The following is an 18,741-nucleotide window of genomic DNA, read 5'->3' as shown; positions in this document are numbered from 1 at the left end:
TAGAACTGAGCCCTGGGGGACACCAGTGGTGAGAGCACGTGGTGCGGAGACAGCTTCTCGCCACGCCACTTGGTAGGAGCGACCGGTCAGGTAGGACGCAATCCAGGAGTGAGCCGCACCGGAGATGCCCAGCTCGGAGAGGGTGGAGAGGAGGATCTGATGGTTCACTGTATCAAAGGCAGCAGACAGGTCTAGAAGGACAAGAGCAGAGGAGAGAGAGTTAGCTTTAGCAGTGCGGAGAGCCTCCGTGACACAGAGAAGAGCAGTCTCAGTTGAATGACCAGTCCTGAAACCTGACTGGTTTGGATCAAGAAGGTCATTCTGAGAGAGATAGCAAGAGAGTTGGCTAAAGACGGCACGCTCAATAGTTTTGGAAAGAAAAGAAAGAAGGGATACTGTTAATAACGGGATATGAGAAGGGAGAGTCGGCGAATGATCGATTCAGACTAGGTGGTAAATTGTATGACAAGCGGCAGTTTATTCAGAGTAAAAATGTCTGGTACAAAACGTGCACGGTCTCGTTCTTTCAGCTCATAGGGAACTTCCAGAAAAAGCCCCAAAAAACAGTACACACATGTTTTATACTATTTGTAAAGTGGGTTGAGTCTGGCAGATCTGGTCTTCTGGTTGGTCCCTGCTCGGGCGTCGTCCTCTGTGATTGGGTCTAGGAGGTCTACACACTGCAGCTCAGGTCCTTTGTTCCGAATGTTTCAGCAGAGTAAAGATTTGATGTGTGCGTTTAATTATCTTGTCTTGAGTGTGTCTGTGTGTGTGAGTGCATTTTGTGGCAAGATTGTGTGTGTGGTCAAAACTTGTCTTGGAAAAAGGAATTAGTTATAGCAATTTAATAGCAATAAGCTGTTTATAAAAATAGCATTTATTACAAATCCCCCTCTACACGTCTCTTAAGACGTGTCATATACTAAGTAAAAAAAGAAAGGGGAAACTTTCTCAGAAAGTTTTGAGTCCCCCTCTTCACGTCTCCCAGACGTGATCCATTATTTATGGTACACGAAGCATAGTTGAATCAGTCTTAAAAGAAAAACAATAATGTAGAAAAGAAAAACAACACATGATAACGCATAATGCAATTTGTAAAAATGTTTAACCATTCCCCCTCTAGCATACTAATTATATGGGCAGTTAATTAAACAAGTTAGTCCCCCTCTAGTGAGTGAACACAACAATCAGAGTTGGTCTTCGAAATTGCTCTAATTGTCGTTGTTCAGGTTTGTAATCATGACAGGCCCATCCACCTTTAATATTATATAAGGGAGGATAGTCACTATCAAAATCGTCCAGTTCCAAATCATTAGTTCCCAAAAGCGGATACAAGGCAACATCCACAAAGAACAAGTATACCCATAGAAGCCATAACTTCACCCAGAATTGTCACAACAATAGTTTTCCATTTACCAAATATGTTATCAAACCAACCGTTTATGGAGCTATCAATACCAGAGTTCTTAACCAGTTCGTTCGCCAGCGTGGTGATGGTCACTCAAGCGCTTTTGTCACGGGCCCGTCCGGTGCTATATTGTTGGAGATGAAAATACAGCACATATATCCAAACAGAACACAAACCCCGTCCTGCTCAGCCAAAAGCATATCTAAAACTATTCTATTCTGCCATGCCATTAAGCTAGTTGCCGCTGTCTGCTCAGCTAATCCCTTTATTGGATCACGAGTGTGGGTTATAAATATTTTGCTGGTTATATTAAATATAATTTATCCAATCGAAGTTTTTATTAATTGTTGACCAACAAAAAATACTTGATTCAAACTCAACTGTGGTCTGATTCCTAGCTTTGAATTGTTCTGTAACCTCTCGAGGTACTCCTATCCCATCACAGGATCCTTTCATCAAAGGATCCCAGGAGGAGGTCCTACTTTCTATTTGACAACTCACCAGTCTCTGACACATTTTATTGGTTACATATGTAGTTGAGTTCACAATCAGTTATCACCACACAACCATCAGATGTCAGCACAGGCCTGGTTTTGGGTCCTACAATCCTCTGTCTGCAACAAGTAGGAGATATTAGTCATGTTCTCTTTCAGTTGTGATATTCTCTGTGTAGGAGGAGAGCTAAGATGCCCTACTCTGTATCCTATCTTACTAGTCCTAGAAAAACAATTAGAATCCCCTGAGACTTCAAACGTATGCAACCTAGGTCGGAATGACTTTGTTATCGGGGATACTGATAGTTCAAGTTACTACAAGACTCTTTCACCACATTCCCAGGTGGTTTGCATGGGGATAAACCTGTTTTTGCGTACTTCAGACTTTCAGACAGTACCTACCCTTCTATGGGTCGCACTGCCATTTCTGGTAATTCCCTACCCTCACAACACTACACCTGTCCCCAAACTGTGTATGGAGATTTACATATCCCCCACGCTCTCGATATGAGCAACTACATAGTCCCAGGATGTACACGGCGACACACATATAGTGATGTCCTCCCCTAAAGTCCTTAATCTTCCCCTTTCCCTACGTCTAGCTGTCTCCTATGCCTTCATAGACTGTGCTCAGGTATTATTCTATCAACTTGTTTTAGGTTAACTACTACTTTTGGCTGATCAGAAGGGTTTGAGTGTGTTAGGAATATGGCCCCCACAATCAGACAGCTACCTACCGTCAGGAGACCTGTGAATCCCCACCCTTGCCCTGAGAACATGTCAGACGCCAACCCATTACTTTACCTTCTACCAAACTCACACAGGGATGATCAGACAGGGTAAGGGAATCTTCGTTAAGGAGGCAACCCCCGAACCATAGTGGATGATCGGATCTTTCTCCTAACTCTGTGTTTGTTCATCAGGTGTAACTGGGTTTACCTTTTTACAGTGTGTGACATGCACCCAGATTGATCTAATAGGACTTGATAGGGCCCTTCCCAACAGGCCTGCTTCCAGTTTTTCTTCTTTTAGGGACTGGATCCACACCCAGTCTCCTGGTGTGATAGAGTGGGTCACCTTCTCCTTTAGTTCACCTGTGGGGCACAAAACCTCTGACATACAGGTGTGGTTAATAAACTATCTTCACACATAGATGTTGAGCTCTCAATTTCTATTGTTGTTTTTTTCTTTTTATTTAATCCTATCATTTTTATTTAATCCTATCATTATTATTTAATCCTATCATTCCCCCTTTTTTTACACATGATTTGCCCATGTGTCAATATTACCACCTTTCTAAACCATTTCTTATGTAATTTATCATCCTATTGCCATGCCTTTCATTTTTTAGATTATCTTTTGCTCCTTTATTGCTCCTCCCACTTCCTTTGTCTTTTATGGAAGCTAAATTCAACTTTCATCCAGTTCAGAATCAATTAGTAATCCAATCAATCAATCTCTTATCTTATAAAAACACTTATGTTTAGTTCAAACTCTGTTCTACCCAGGCTCTCCCGGGCTTGACCTGAAGACTAATTGTTGGACATGACAAGTCTATTTCTTAAGTCACCTAAGTCTTCTGTCTAGCAACAAAGAATAAAAATCTCTATGTTCATGATTAACCCAGTTATATCTAATAGCCCACCAGAAAACCTAATCATCTTTAAATCACTACCAATGTCATATCCCTCGTTACTCTCTACCATTTGGATAACATCCCTGATGTATGTATGCCTCCTTAGAGTTCCAAATTACTTTACCATGGGCTACCATTGCCTTCCCATAGATAAGATCACTTAATTTACCCGTATGCAGTACATAATGGAGTACGCAAACTTTACAGCACTTTATCATTACCAATAAGCTCATCATTTGTTTTTTGTTTTAACGGTTTTGGCGCTCCAAATATAGCAGTTTTTATGGATGAGTTTAACATTCTCCCCTCCTGTGTTATAGTGTTAAAAATCCCTTAGCCACCTCTTCTATATTACAAGTCAATTTAACAAGAAATTCAAAATAGCTTCACACAACAACACCTCATAAGGAGTGCCCAGCAGGAGTCCAATTCCTATCAGAAAACATACATACAAACATTCAGACACTCCCAATCTCTCCCAGGGGGAAAAAGTTATCCTTCTCCCTGAGTGAGATTGTTGTTCCCATAAGGGTTTCTTCATTTTGTTGTCAGGATTGGTTCTCGCTGCTCAAATCAGCTCTTACTTCAGACAATGGTCTGGAAGGAGTGGGGGCTGGTGTGCAGTGTGTTAGATGGTGCCAGGGTGCTCCTGATTTACCTCTGACCTGGACTGAGTGTGAAGTAACCTCCTTCACTTCGTACGGTCCAGTCCACCTGGGTTCCAGCCACTTTCTTTTGTGGACTTTCACCCTCACCCAGTCTCCCATTTTTACCTTCAGTGGTGGCGTGTTACCCGTCAGCTCCCCCTCTTGGGCCTTCTACACCTGAGAAGAGAGTGCTGCAGAAAATTCCGTCAATTTCATCACATAATCAGTCATTTCTATCTGTGGTACATCAAGGGCGGGCATATGACCTCCCTCCCTTGGTGGACCTTGCATTTCTCTCCCTTACATTATCTCATGAGGAGAGAGATGGGTCCCTGCCCCTGGTGATGCTCTCATAGCCATCAAAACCAGTGGCAGGGCTTCAACCCATGTCAATTTTGTCCCTGCACAAACCTTATTCAGTTTCATAAGTCTCACTCATTTACCACTGTTCACTTTATCTACATCCTTCACCGAACGAATATTCGAGCTTTTGGATGAGGCTTATACACTTTAAGACTATCGGAATCCTATTTTATTTTATTCTTATTTTTTTTACTAGCAATGTTCATCATTAAACAATATCCAGTAAACAATTGACATTTACACATCCGACCCTATTGGTACATGGAGCGTTTGTCATTAAGTAATACACATTAATCAGTTGACATTTACACATCCGACCCTATTGGTACATGGAGCGTTTGTCATTAAGTAATACACATTAATCAGTTGACATTTACACATCCGACCCTATTGGTACATGGAGCGTTTGTCATTAAGTAATACACATTTCTATCTCTCCTGACCACACAGTTCCCCCCGGTCTGACTCTCTTGGTCCGTCTCTGTGAACCAACTCTCCCAGACGGTTTAATACATTTTATCACAAAGTCCCTCCCGGTCTAACTCTCTTGGTCCGTCTCTGTGAACCAACTCTCTTAGCCGACTCTCGACTTATTAATTATTCCCAGACATGTTTACTACACTGCTTTTCAGTTTGTCATCTATGCATAAATTGTATCAAGAATTCATACTCACACTCGGTAATACTGATCAAAATTTGGATAGACTATTCGACAATATGCAAAGTTTGATTTAACAGGTTTTGCTTACCTTTTTTTTTTTTTATAGTCGACTTTAGGATCAGTTTCCCGAGCTGAGTTGAATTGTTGTCCTCCCTCCGAATAATTACACCAGTCTTTCCGTGAATCGTCCTTTTACCAACTCGCCCCCTCACATCCACATTAACCACTCTGGACCGTGTATCTAGACAACCATCGACTGCTACCAAGTTTCTGTTAATAACGGGATATGAGAAGGGAGAGTCGGCGAATGATCGATTCAGACTAGGTGGTAAATTGTATGACAAGCGGCAGTTTATTCAGAGTAAAAATGTCTGGTACAAAACGTGCACGGTCTCGTTCTTTCAGCTCATAGGGAACTTCCAGAAAAAGCCCCAAAAAACAGTACACACATGTTTTATACTATTTGTAAAGTGGGTTGAGTCTGGCAGATCTGGTCTTCTGGTTGGTCCCTGCTCGGGCGTCGTCCTCTGTGATTGGGTCTAGGAGGTCTACACACTGCAGCTCAGGTCCTTTGTTCCGAATGTTTCAGCAGAGTAAAGATTTGATGTGTGCGTTTAATTATCTTGTCTTGAGTGTGTCTGTGTGTGTGAGTGCATTTTGTGGCAAGATTGTGTGTGTGGTCAAAACTTGTCTTGGAAAAAGGAATTAGTTATAGCAATTTAATAGCAATAAGCTGTTTATAAAAATAGCATTTATTACAGATACTGGTCTGTAGTTGTTGACATCAGTGGGATCGAGTGTTGGTTTTTTGAGAAGGGGTGCAACTCTCGCTCTCTTGAAGACGGAAGGGACATGGCCAGCGGTCAAGGATGAGTTGATCAGCGAGGTGAGGTAGGGGAGAAGGTCACCGGAGATGGTCTGGAGAAGAGAGGAGGGGATGGGGTCAAGCGGGCAGGTTGTTGGGCGGCCTGCAGTCACTAGTCGCAAGATTTTATCTGGAGAGAGAGGGGAGAAAGAAGTCAAAGCATAGGGTAGGGCAGTGTGAGCAGGACCAGCAGTGTCATTAGACTTAACAAACGAGGATCGGATGTCGTCAACCTTCTTTTCAAAGTGGTTGACAAAGTCATCCACAGAGAGGGAGGAGGGGGGGGGGGGGGGGAGGATTCAGCAGTGAGGAGAATGTGGCAAAGAGCTTCCTAGGGTTAGAGGCAGATGCTTGGAATTTAGAGTGGTAGAAAGTGGCCTTAGCAGCAGAAACAGATGAAGAAAATGTAGAGAGGAGGGAGTGAAAAGATGCCAGGTCGGCAGGGAGTTTAGTTTTCTTCCATTTCCGCTCAGCTGCCCGGAGCTCTGTTCTGTGAGCTCGCAATGAGTCATCAAGCCACAGAGCTGGAGGGGAGGACCGAGCCGGCCGGGAGGATAGGGGACACAGGGAGTCAAAGGATGCAGAAAGGGAGGAGAGGAGGGTTGAGGAGGCAGAATCAGGAGATTGGAGGGAGAAGGATTGAGCAGAGGGAAGAGATGATAGGATGGAAGAGGAGAGAGTAGTGGGAGAGAGAGAGCGAAGGTTGCGGCGGCGCGTTACCATCTGTGTAGGGGCAGAGTGAGTAGTGTTGGAGGAGAGCGAGAGAGAAAAGGATACAAAGTAGTGGTCGGAGACATGGAGGGGAGTTGCAGTGAGATTAGTAGAAGAGCAACATCTAGTAAAGATGAAGTCAAGCGTATTGCCTGCCTTGTGAGTGGGGGGGGGATGGTGAGAGGGTGAGGTCAAAAGAGGAGAGGAGTGGAAAGAAGGAGGCAGAGAGAAATGAGTCAAATGTAGACGTGGGGAGGTTGAAATCCCCCAAGACTGTGAAGGGTGAGCCATCCTCAGGAAAGGAACTTATCAAGGCGTCAAGCTCATTGATGAACTCTCCAAGGGAACCTGGAGGGCGATAGATGACAAGGATATTAAGCTTAAATGGGCTAGTGACTGTGACAGCGTGGAATTCAAATGAGGAGATAGACAGATGGGTTAGGGGAAAAATTGAGAATGACCACTTGGGAGAGATGAGGATTCCTGTGCCACCACCCCTCTGACCAGATGCTCTCGGGGTATGCGAGAACACATGGTCAGACGAGGAGAGAGCAGTAGGAGTAGCAGTGTTTTCAGTGGTAATCCATGTTTCCGTCAGTGCCAGGAAGTCGAGGGACTGGAGGGTGGCATAGGCTGGGATGAAGTCAGCCTTGTTGGCGGCAGAACGGCAGTTCCAGAGGCAGAATTCCTCTTTGGTTGAATTAGTGAGAGAGGAATTGATAATTTCAGGATCTAAAAAGCCAAATCTAAATAGCTTCCTCTCTTTGTCCTCTGGCAGAATCCTTGACTTCCGTCGTGTCCCTCCTGTAGCTGGCAGACTGCTGAATATGACTAAAGAGATCAAAGACGTGACCAGAGACAAGAAGCTGTGGAAAACCTTCTTCATATCACCAGGTACTAAACCAGACACGCTACACTCCTCTGTTCTCTGTGTCAGTGTCCTATAGAACAGTAGACTGAGATTCAAACACAGCCGTCTGTGCATTAAGATCATGTCAACTGCATTTCAGTTTATGAACAGTAGATGGTGCTATTGACCACCAAATTAACAAATCAATGTCATCAACAAATCCATGAATATAAACTCTCATTTCCCAGCCAACAACATCTGTTTCTACGGGGAGTGTTCATACTACTGCTCTACGGAGCATGCTCTGTGCGGTAAACCAGACCAGATTGAGGGTTCCCTGGCTGCCTTCCTCCCAGACCTGGCCCTGGCCAAACGTAAGACCTGGAGAAACCCCTGGAGACGATCCTACCACAAACGCAAGAAAGCAGAGTAAGAAACCAATGCATATGTAGAAAGCATAACATAATAAAATACAAATTACATTCATGTAAAATAAATGCATATACTTTAAGAGTTTGAAAAGCACTGAGAAGTATAGGTGAAAAGACAAGTTACTGTAGTTCCAATAAAATATAAGTAGAAAGACGTGTGCAGGGGAAGTGAGAACCCAACAAGTAGCTAATGAGGACCTCTCTGTGTTACTGTAGGTGGGAGGTGGACCCTGACTACTGTGAAGAGGTGAAACAGACTCCGCCCTATGACAGCGGCACCCGTCTGCTGGACATCATGGACATGACCATCTTTGACTTCCTCATGGGTGAGATGACACCTCCTAAAACACACACACTCAGAGCACAGCGACATCCCACTGGGCACAGACGTCAGCTCAACGTCTAGTTACATTTTACATTTTAGTCATTTAGCAGACGCTCTTATCCAGAGCGATTTACAGGAGCAATTAGGGTTAAGTGCCTTGCTCAAGGGCACATCGACAGATTTTTCACCTAGTCGGCTCGGGGATTAGAACCAGCGACCTAGTTTTGATTTACATTAGGTTGAGTTGTCAACTGACGTGAATTCAACGTGAAATCAACAAAAAATATCATAATGTCATTGGATTTAGGTTAAAAGTTGGGTGAAAGAAGAAATTCCAATACGTTGATGACTTTTTTCAAATCCGATCAGTTTTCCACGTTGATTTAACATCATCATATTTAATTTTGGGGTTGAAATTACATGGAAACAACGTTGATTCAACCAGTTTTTGCCCAGTGGGATGGCTCCATTATAAAATGGCTCTCTCCTTAGGCAACATGGATCGTCATCACTATGAGACGTTTGAGAAGTTTGGCAACGAGAGCTTCATAATCCATCTGGACAACGGGAGAGGGTTTGGAAAGCATTCCCATGATGAGGTGTCTATTTTGGTGCCTTTAAGCCAATGTTGCAGGTTAGTAACTTTTTGAATCTTTTCCATCAACTGACATTTTTGGTGTATCATTCGCATGTATACATCAAGAGCATTTACTTGAATTGTGACTGGTGAACCGCAACGCACTTAAGCTGACATTTCACTTATCAGGAGTTGACATATAGGATTCTAGATGGACAAAACCCGTTTTGGCATGGACATTGCCATTGAGGGCTTCCACCATTTTAAAGTAGTCAACTGGGTGGGACTTCCTATGGGTTAAGGAAGGATCACATGATTCCATCCAGGTCATCAGGAGGGCTCAGCCAATTAATTATACTTGTGAGCAAACATTCCATAACTGTAGGCGGCAGTCGCCAATCGCCAACCTTGGCTTTATACCTGTTCAAACAACACACTTTACGTGGCAGTATGCAGCCTTTCAGTTTGTTTACCAACTCATAGAAGTAGTAGAAGAAGAAAATGGACTACTTCAAAATGCCTGTGCACTCACAGACACCATAATGGGACATACACTGAGTGTACAAAACATTAAGAACACCTTCCTAATATTGAGTTATAACCCTTGTTCTTGACACAAACCGGTGCGCCTGGCACCTACTACCATACCCTGTTCAAAGGCACTTAAATCTGTTGTCTTTCCCATTCACCCTCTGAATGGCCCACATACACAATCCATGTTTCAATTGTCTCAAGTCTTAAAAATCCTTCTTTAACCTGTCTACTCCCCTTCATCTACACTGATTGAAGTGGATTTAACAGGTGGCATCAATAAGGGATCATAGCTTTCGCCTGAATTCACCTGGTCAGCATATGTCATGGAAAGAGCAGGTGTCCTTCATGTTTAGTTCACTCAGTGTATATAAAGATGATATCTCTATCATTCTCTGTGGGAGTTGATTACTTTATATGAAGTTGCAATCATACAGCATTAATGAACTTATTCCATTCCCTCCTGACCCCTCCTGTCTCTGCAGAGTGAAGAAGTCGACCCACCTGCGTTTGCAGCTGCTGGCCAAGGAGGAGTACCAGCTGAGTGGTCTGATGTCTGAGTCTCTGCTGAGGGACAAACTGACCCCCATCCTCATCCAGCCCCACCTGGAGGCTATGGACAGACGCCTACGCCACACACTCAACGTCCTGGCAGACTGCATCGAGAAGGAGGGCTATAGTAATGTGGTGGAGGATGACCTGGCGGGGGAGAGGGAGGGGGGGCAGACACACACATCACCCAGGGGGAGGTAGCTGGGAGGCATGGACCGTTCTGGAATGGACCAGACTGGATTGGACCTGATCGAACCGTACAGAACTAGAGTCGATCAGACTGGACTAGATTGAACTGGATTGGACTAGACCAGATTGAACTGGACTGAACCGTTTTTGACCACCATCCCCATAGGTTCCTTAAATAACAGTGTACACCTTCCAACCGATCGATCATCTCCCACCACAGATCATGAAAGTCTTGCGAGAGCCGCTTGTCTTGTTCAGGAGACATTTTTGAATTCAGTGAATTCCAAGACTGGTATTATTCCTTCTGCTGTCAACTGAATATTGTGTGTTTCTACACATTGTTGGGACCTGTCACAGGCATGCAAACAATATGCCTATTGGAGATCGACTCTGTGTCTTAATGAACAATTTATTGCAAAATGTTTTATAACTTCTGTTGCTCTTTTATGTTGTTGTCTATGTGTTTAAAAAAAACAAAACATTAAGAGATATTTGATTGAAGGGTCTTCATCTGCTTTTCATCTTTCAAATGCTTCCTGTCCCGAGAGTATTTGTTGTATTTCATATTAATTGTTTGAAATAAATGATACCCACATCATTTTTCTATCAATAGGACTGGGGGCTCTAGTCAATATGAATAGCTGAAGCGCTCTAGAAATGTAAAGTTAATGTCCTATTGAGCCGACATATGCAGCGTTTACCATGAATGCAGTTTCCGCTAATGCGGGAACACGCCTTTACATTTCAATCACGCTGTAACGCTGAATTTCCGCTATACATATTGAAAACAGCCCTGAGTGGTCAGGAGACCAAGAGAGGGAGCGAGAGAGACTCTACATATGTGCAGTTCCTAGTTGATCAAGTAGAGGGCAGCTCTAGTGCATGTACAATAGTGGTCCGCAGGTCAGCTGCACCCACACACAATTGCTAATAACCCATCCGCAACCGCCCAACTATGCTGTAGGCTACAGTCAGAGATGGCGGAACGATTTTTTGACAGCGGGGCAGGATTTTTTTTAGCAGATATGTTTCTGCTTATAATTTATGACATTTCGGTAGGCTATTTGTTAGTCAACATGTCTATAATTAGGCCATATACATGCAGCTTCTCTTTTGTCATTATATGTTGCCCTAGAAGACTAAAATAAACCCTTGCTCACCAGAATAATGTCATCAATTGATCGAATGAATGCTTCTATCTATATAGTTGACATCGGTTAACTTTTCTCTGTAGTTCTATTTCTTTCGCGAAGCAAAGATGTTTAGGGACTGGGGTGAAAATGCAATAACAAAAAATAAACAGGAAAGATGTTCTGTGTAAAATGTCCAAATGATAACAGTTTGACCGGTTGTAAGGAAACAGAAAGCTGTGAAAATGACCCAAAATGTTTCTGATAAGATTTCAGGTCGGCTTGGATGCATATTTGATGTGGTTTCACACGAGGCTGCTGAGGGGAGAAAGGTGCATAATAATACCCGGAACGAAGCGAATGGAATGGCAAATAAGGTGCCACCAAGCTCCTGTGGTTGAAATACTACACCTATCAGCTGTTGTGATGCTGATAAAGACAGCACCTCTACAGAAGGTCCCTAACTGCACATTCCGATTCTCTCAAGATGCTCTAAGTAATCAATCATATTTCTCCACTCCTGTTTCCGAGTCAAAATGTAGGCTACATTTGGTGTATAATCTTACTGCAAGAAATGCTTAATTCTGCAGGAGTTAATATTAAGGTTATGTGAGAGGTTATAGACCTGCAGTCAGTGTCCAGATCTCAGTTTACATATAATAACCCATCTGAACAGTAGGCTACAGTTCCCTTGACTTGCCATAAACCTATTTGAAGTCCCGGTCTTGTGACTGTTGAATTTGTATAGCACGCCTCACAATCATCACACATAACATAGCCGGCACAGCAGTCATCGTCTTTTACCACTTCAACAACTCTCCATTTCGCAGCTTTTCTTTTATTGAATTAAACTCCGACATTGTCCTTTTTGCCTCAGTGGATTGACTTTAACTTTTTCTGCCTGTTCCCAAAAGCATTTGGCTATTGGCTTGTAGGCTATTTGGTGCGTATACAGTTAGGCTCTAAAGCTTACGCACTAATGCCAGATAGCCTAAAAAATAATGAAAGGAAAACCTCAATGTAGCCTTTAGATATAAATTACACAGTAATTATACATGTATATATTTTTGTATGTGTTGTTTCCTCATTATTCAACGCGCTCGCCATCCACCCGCCCTTCATCCACACAATAGGATAACCCTAAACCAGGGTTCTTCAATTCCGGTCCTGGAGGGCCGAAACACTTCTGTTTTTTATTTCTACCTGGTAGTTAATTGCACTCACCTGGTGTCCCAGGTCTGAATTAGCCCCTGATTAGAAGGAGAGGATGAAAAACAGAGGTGTTTCGGCCCTCCAGGACCGGAATTGAAGAACCCTGCCCTAAACCCTCCCGCTCCGCAGATACACTATATATCCAAAAGTATGTGGACTCCCCTTCAAATTAGTGGATTCATCTATTTCAGCCACACCTGTTGCTGACAGGTGTGTAAAATCGAGCACACAGCCATGCAATCTCCATAGACAAACATGGGCAGTAGAATGGCCTTGCTGAAGAGCTCAGTGACTTTCAAGGTAGCAAGGTCAAAGGATGCCGCCTTGCCAACAAGTCAGTTAGTCAAATTTCTGCCCTGCTAGAGCTGCCCCGGTCAACTGTAAGTGCTGTTTTTCATGGTTCGGGCGAGGCCCCTTAGTTCCAGTGAAGGGAAATCTTAACGCTACAGCATACAATGACATTCTAGACGATTCTGTGCTTCCAATTTAGTGGCAACAGTTTGGGGAAGGCCCTTTCCTGTTTAAATTACAACAATTAATCGGATTCAAAGTGATTCACACTACAGCATATCCTCCATTGTACTTTTCTCTTATTTCTCTTCAGCCCATAGATTATTTTATTAATTTGAGGAGGAATTTAAGATTAAAGTTTAGTCAGTCCTCAATTTTGGTACTAAGAAGCCAAATGTGACACCAAGATTTTTGTAGGATGAATATTCCTTTAGGGTGTGATGTATGTATGATGTCCAGATGTCAATGTTGTCTACAGATATGCAGGATGTACATTTCTTAACTTTCCAACGGCAGATCTGCTTTGCTGGAGAAAACATTTCAGTTACTGTTACTGAAAGTTAATATATATACAGTAGATAAACCTAGTGCCTGTGCAATGATAGAAATACTTGAATGACTGAAAGAGTATTTAAGGAAAATATTATTTCCTGATCAGAAGCTATATACTGTATACATGTGTCTGTGTTGATACTTTATGTATAGACGGAGGTATGGACGACATTAGAGGCTGACTGCAGCTAAAATGCTTATTTTTCATCAGTTCATTGTTTCTGTGGAGTTTTGTTTGCAACATCGTAAAGGTGCAATAAAACAAAATGTGCATTTAAACGTGTCATTTAACTTTATTAGTTATATCTCAAACATAGAAAAATAGATACATTGAAAAATAATGACGAGATGGGGCAATAAACTCGGACTTGATTCTGATCCTTGTAGGCAGCACGGACACAGAAGTCATTGGCTCTCACAGAAAACAAATATCTCAGCTATATTTGTTTGTATGTTCAGACTACAGTGCCTGATCAATAGGCCTAATAGAAGCAATCAAGTGAAATGAATACATATATGTACAGTAATGATGTCTATAGGTCTATTAGAGTACTAATGCAAATGGCCCTCAGCGCCCCAACATAAACTTGTTTACAGTTTCGTATTTTTGTTTTGATAACCTTTCCCTAGCCCCTCACAGCCCCCGGAAAAGCCTCCGATATGGTTTATAAATGCATCCAAAGGACTGCTCATGAATGGAGGAAGCCCAGTCTGAGCTTACGCCCCAAATGGCACCCTATTCCCTTTATAGTGCACTTATTTTGACCAGAACCCTATTGGCCCAGGTTAAAAGTAGTGCACTATAAAGGGAATAGGGTGCTATTGGGATGCAGTCTGAGACAAACATCTAAGGGACAGGGACCACAGGCCTAACTAGGGTAATCAGCCTGGCCGCAGACAGGCGGCAGAGGAAACATCGTCATGGGAATGAGCCAGGGATCCAACCAACAGGACACCTTATCTGATCCCACTCATTTTCCTCTGCACTGCTCCAATGGAGGGACCATAGAATAGAATGGCTAAAGCCAATAGACTGGGCATAGTTCTGGAATCTGGTTCTAATTCTATGATAGAGTGACTCTCCATGTTTGACCATCTGGGTAGTCAACCCATGCCCTGGATTTGCTCCTGAAAACGGTGGTGCAATTGAATTCACTGCATCACTAATGAAAGGGAATTAGCGTACTAGCATGTTTAGAAAAGATAATGGGTTTTGGCAATTAGAGTAACTGGCTAATCACTTTATTTGCTAAATAATGTTGAGGGAGACCAGCCAAAGGTCACAAAGGTCACTTACATACAGAGAGGATACACCATGGCTCCAAATGTAAAGTGAATATTGTTGATAGAGATGTGGACACTTGCAAACGGCCTGACACCTGATTAAACACACCACATTTGCTGGTATAGGCCTACCTAGGCAGCCAGCAATTAGGCTATAGCTGTGCATTTCCCAAATAAAACAAAATAGCTCCCAAATGTTTTTCCAAAATGTGCCCAATTCCATGATCTAAGAATAGTTGTATTTTCTTTTATTTGGACATGGACATCTAAAATGTTTAAAATTGACCAGAGTGTTGACCCTTTCTTTGCCCCATTAGTATAGAAGGCGTAAACACAAAATTGCGTTTTTAAACTGTTGTGGTCGCATCGATAGAAGAACACAAAGGGTCTCTACAACAATTAATCTACTGGATCACAGCAGGCCACACAGGGCGGCCTCTCGCCCGCGGGCTGTTTTCTCCGGTCTCCGTCGGCTGCCGGGAGAGACCCACATGCCCCGTCAGGAGCCCTTCAGAACACACATCCCCTCTTTTAGTCACGGAAACACAATTTATGGCCATTATACAGCATTATAGATTGCATCTACAAAACTCTCCTTGTTAACTAAAACGTCTGTGACACAAGGAACCCCCCCCCCCCCCCCCCCCAAAAAAAAGGAAACTGGTTGCGACAAAAAAAGTCAGACTAGACACAACATACCCCAACACAACACACACTATTTAAAGAGAGGCTAAAGAAAAAACAATTGGAAGAGAGAGATGGAGATGTAAGGAGGTTGTTTGTTAGTATTGGATTAGTTGTTTAAGTCCTGTTAGGTAGATTAGACTATAAAAAGAAACAAAACAAAACATAAAGTCAACACTCTAAATAGGCTATAGACCACCCAGATTCAAAGCGAGACAGAGATTAATCTAGCTACCAGTTGATCACGCCCCGGGTTCAGACGTTCAAGTGGACAAGCTGCATGCGTTGGGCTGGCCAAGTCATTTGGTGCATGGCATGTCTTATCGGCGCTAGCCTAGCCTACCTGGGGACCAACCCAACAGTGAGGCAGTCGATGAGGAGGAGAGTGGGGGTTCCAAGGGACCTATTCATCACCAAGGGGGAAGGTATACTTCATTCAGTAGAGCCACCACTATGAGTAGGGTATGTTAGAGTAGAGTAGAAGACATTCTCTGTAAAGGAAACAAGTGCTTGGTATTATTGGTCTAAATTTAGAGGGTGCTAAAAACTGAAATTGATTTGTTAATTAGATGAAGCAGTCCTATATTAGCCAGGGTGGAAGTGTAGACATGTTTGATAGCTCTCAGTATCCATATAACTGCTTCAACTATGATGGAGATGGATACCCCTCCTGCAGCACGGATGAAGACAAGAAGATGTGTCGACCTGCTTACAGGTAGAATGCTTATGGTTAATATAATGAACTAATAATGGAATTATGAAGAGTATTGTTATTAGCATTATTCATGATCTAAGATATGATAAATTATGTCTTTAAGATATTACATTATAGTTCAGCTGAAAAAATACAAAAAAAATGCAAATTATTTTAGTATTTTATAGACCATAATATAAATCACAAATTAATGCAATGCAACCCATTTAAAATCTAAAACCTGAAAACCAAATGTTGTTGTATTATTTTAATCAGATGATTGTGGAATCTCAACAATATCCAAATTAAATCAGTATCATAACTAAGAATATTAGACCACTTTCCCTGAATATAACTTCAGTCTTATCAATATATTATCGGGCAGGGTTAGGTTACTTTTTTAATGTAATCTGTCCAAAATTGTAATCAGTAAGGTAACTTTTGGATTACCAAAACTCAGTAATGTAATCTGATTACTTTCAGTTATTTTGGATTACTTTCCCTTTAAGAATCATTAGAAGAAGACAAAAATGATCCATCAAACACATTTGGTGTGTCATCATAGTGGTCTGACTTGTGGTCAGACTCGCTCAGGTGGAACAAACTTAAACATATGCCTTCTTTCAATGCTGAATTGAATGTCATTGCGAAAACAGAAATGTTTCATAATGTATTTTTGTTTGCAAACATCCTTTCTGAATTTAAAAGTAATCCAAGAAGTAATCATCTAGTTTTTCAAAAGTATCTGTAATCTGATTACAATATTTTTGCTAGTAATGTAAATAATTACAGTTTGTTGTCATCAGATTACATGATTACATCCCCATCCTGTTCTTGGGAATATAAATGTGAACACCAATAAATATTAATTAAAATAAATATTTGTACTTTTTGTAACTCTGTCTGCCCTTTCTCTTCAGTTACATAGCATTGATAGCCATGGCCATCCAGCAGAGTCCAGAGCACCGGGTCACCTTGTCAGGGATCTATGAGTTCATCATGAAACGCTTTCCATACTACAGGTAAGGACCTTCACATGTCTATTTAACTTCACATGTCTATTCAACAGCCATTTCCCTCCAAAAGTGTCTGGATACCTTTCACAAATTAGTGAAGGTATTGTAGTGTACTGTTTCCTTTATTCACTACAGGTCCAACCAGAGAGCATGGCAAAACTCCATACGACACAACCTCTCTCTCAACAGCTGCTTCATTAAGGTAAATGACCTGTTATCATATGTTGTGTGATGATAGCTTATCATTTGATCAATAATCATTATCAAACAGAGTAAGCTACACATTTTATTACATTCTTCGATATAAGTTTCACTTGATATCAGTCAGAAGAAAATACATAAGACTATAATATTTTATCCTCGTTGATTAAATATTGTATGAAACTTTTAAAATATATTACAATAATAAGGTTACAAATGAGACAGTGAACAGTCATACAGTTTACATGCACATTTACACATTTACTGTATGAATTATAAGCAAATAACGTTACGTATTTTGCACACAGTAGCCTAGAAGCAAAAAGGGTAACAGAGTGTTTCAATACAGTACTGTTATGTTGCTTTCACATTTGAGCGTGATCACAAATAGACTATTATGGGTTTATTTCTACTTTCTTATAAGTGGGGTTATTTTATTTGTAATTTTTTTGTAGGTTCCCCGTACGGAGGGAAACGAGAAGGGGAAAGGCAACTACTGGACGTTCGCCACGGGCTGTGAGTCCATGCTCGACCTCTTCGAGAACGGCAACTTTCGGCGTCGCCGGCGCCGACGCAACATGAAGATGGGTTTCAGAGAGCCTGGGGAGCCTTTCCTCCCAGGAGACAATAACAACAACAACATCAACAACCAACACGGCGGCTCCGCCAGGCAGTCCGATCCTAACCCTAACCCCAAACCGGACTCCCTCTGCCCCATCAGCCCTGCCCACAGACCAGGTCACCACACCCCCCTCAACCCAAACCAGCAGGAGAAACCAGAACCGGAGATTAAATTCAGTATTGACTACATCCTCTCCACCCCCAACCCCCCTCTGCCGGGCTTCAGACCCCCACGTAGTGGTACAACAAGGGCCCCCATATATGCTCTGGAGCCCCAACACCTGAACCTGCACTTCTGGACCCTGTGAGTGTCATAGCCTTGCCGACAAAGAGAGAGACTTCATTTGAAAGACTGGATGGTTTTTCCTCCATATCTGAATTAGGAAATTAAAAGATCCAAAGACTGCCTCCTTGTGCAAGGGGAGATTTTATTGACTTGTCCTGTAAATAAATAATATAGAGAGGTCCAGTATTGTGCAGTGGATCCTAGCTGATTATACTAAATGTACATGACTCTACCCTCAAAATAAGCTTGTACAGTGTTCATAGTCTTGTCCCAAGGCATACAGGTTTACATAAAGCTTTCTTAATAAAGTAGGATGTTCTGTTATGAGAGTCTGTGAAAATAATTATTCACCTATATTATATCTTAACTATTTTAAGGACAGAAAGAAATACACTGAGTATGCTGACTGTATGAGAAAGCTGATAAAACTGTGATATCATCATCATAATAATAATATAATATAATATGCCATTTAGCAGACGCTTTTATCCAAAGCGACTTACAGTCATGCGTGCATACATTTTTTTGTG

The 18,741-nt window shown here is 42.1% G+C and overlaps 2 protein-coding genes across 2 annotated transcripts in view; both read left to right on the top strand.

Moving 5' to 3' along the window:
* The window catches only part of LOC311101026 (extracellular serine/threonine protein kinase FAM20C-like), an 88,341-nt gene extending 76,783 nt beyond the window's left edge, over nucleotides 1-11,558 (top strand). Inside the window, exons 5-9 of the mRNA XM_084142037.1 lie at nucleotides 7,564-7,679; nucleotides 7,884-8,064; nucleotides 8,283-8,392; nucleotides 8,884-9,025; nucleotides 9,985-11,558. Coding sequence (XP_083998163.1) covers nucleotides 7,564-7,679; nucleotides 7,884-8,064; nucleotides 8,283-8,392; nucleotides 8,884-9,025; nucleotides 9,985-10,252 — 817 coding nt within the window. The 3' untranslated portion in view covers nucleotides 10,253-11,558. The remainder of the gene's footprint in view (nucleotides 1-7,563; nucleotides 7,680-7,883; nucleotides 8,065-8,282; nucleotides 8,393-8,883; nucleotides 9,026-9,984) is intronic.
* Nucleotides 11,559-15,962: 4,404 nt separating this feature from the next.
* foxl3 (forkhead box L3) lies at nucleotides 15,963-18,233 on the top strand (the record flags this gene model as incomplete). The annotated part of the gene is made up of 4 exons (XM_084141309.1): nucleotides 15,963-16,108; nucleotides 17,008-17,109; nucleotides 17,239-17,305; nucleotides 17,760-18,233. The coding sequence occupies 4 exons, from the start codon at nucleotides 15,963-15,965 to the stop codon at nucleotides 18,231-18,233; spliced, it is 789 nt and encodes a 262-aa protein (XP_083997435.1).
* Nucleotides 18,234-18,741: the final 508 nt, after the last annotated feature.

This window comes from Coregonus lavaretus (genome assembly GCF_964263955.1).
Source record: "Coregonus lavaretus genome assembly, chromosome: 25".
Lineage (NCBI taxonomy): Eukaryota > Metazoa > Chordata > Actinopteri > Salmoniformes > Salmonidae > Coregonus > Coregonus lavaretus.
The sequence above is the reverse complement of the archived record's forward strand: the minus strand, read 5'-3'. Positions and strand labels throughout refer to the sequence as shown.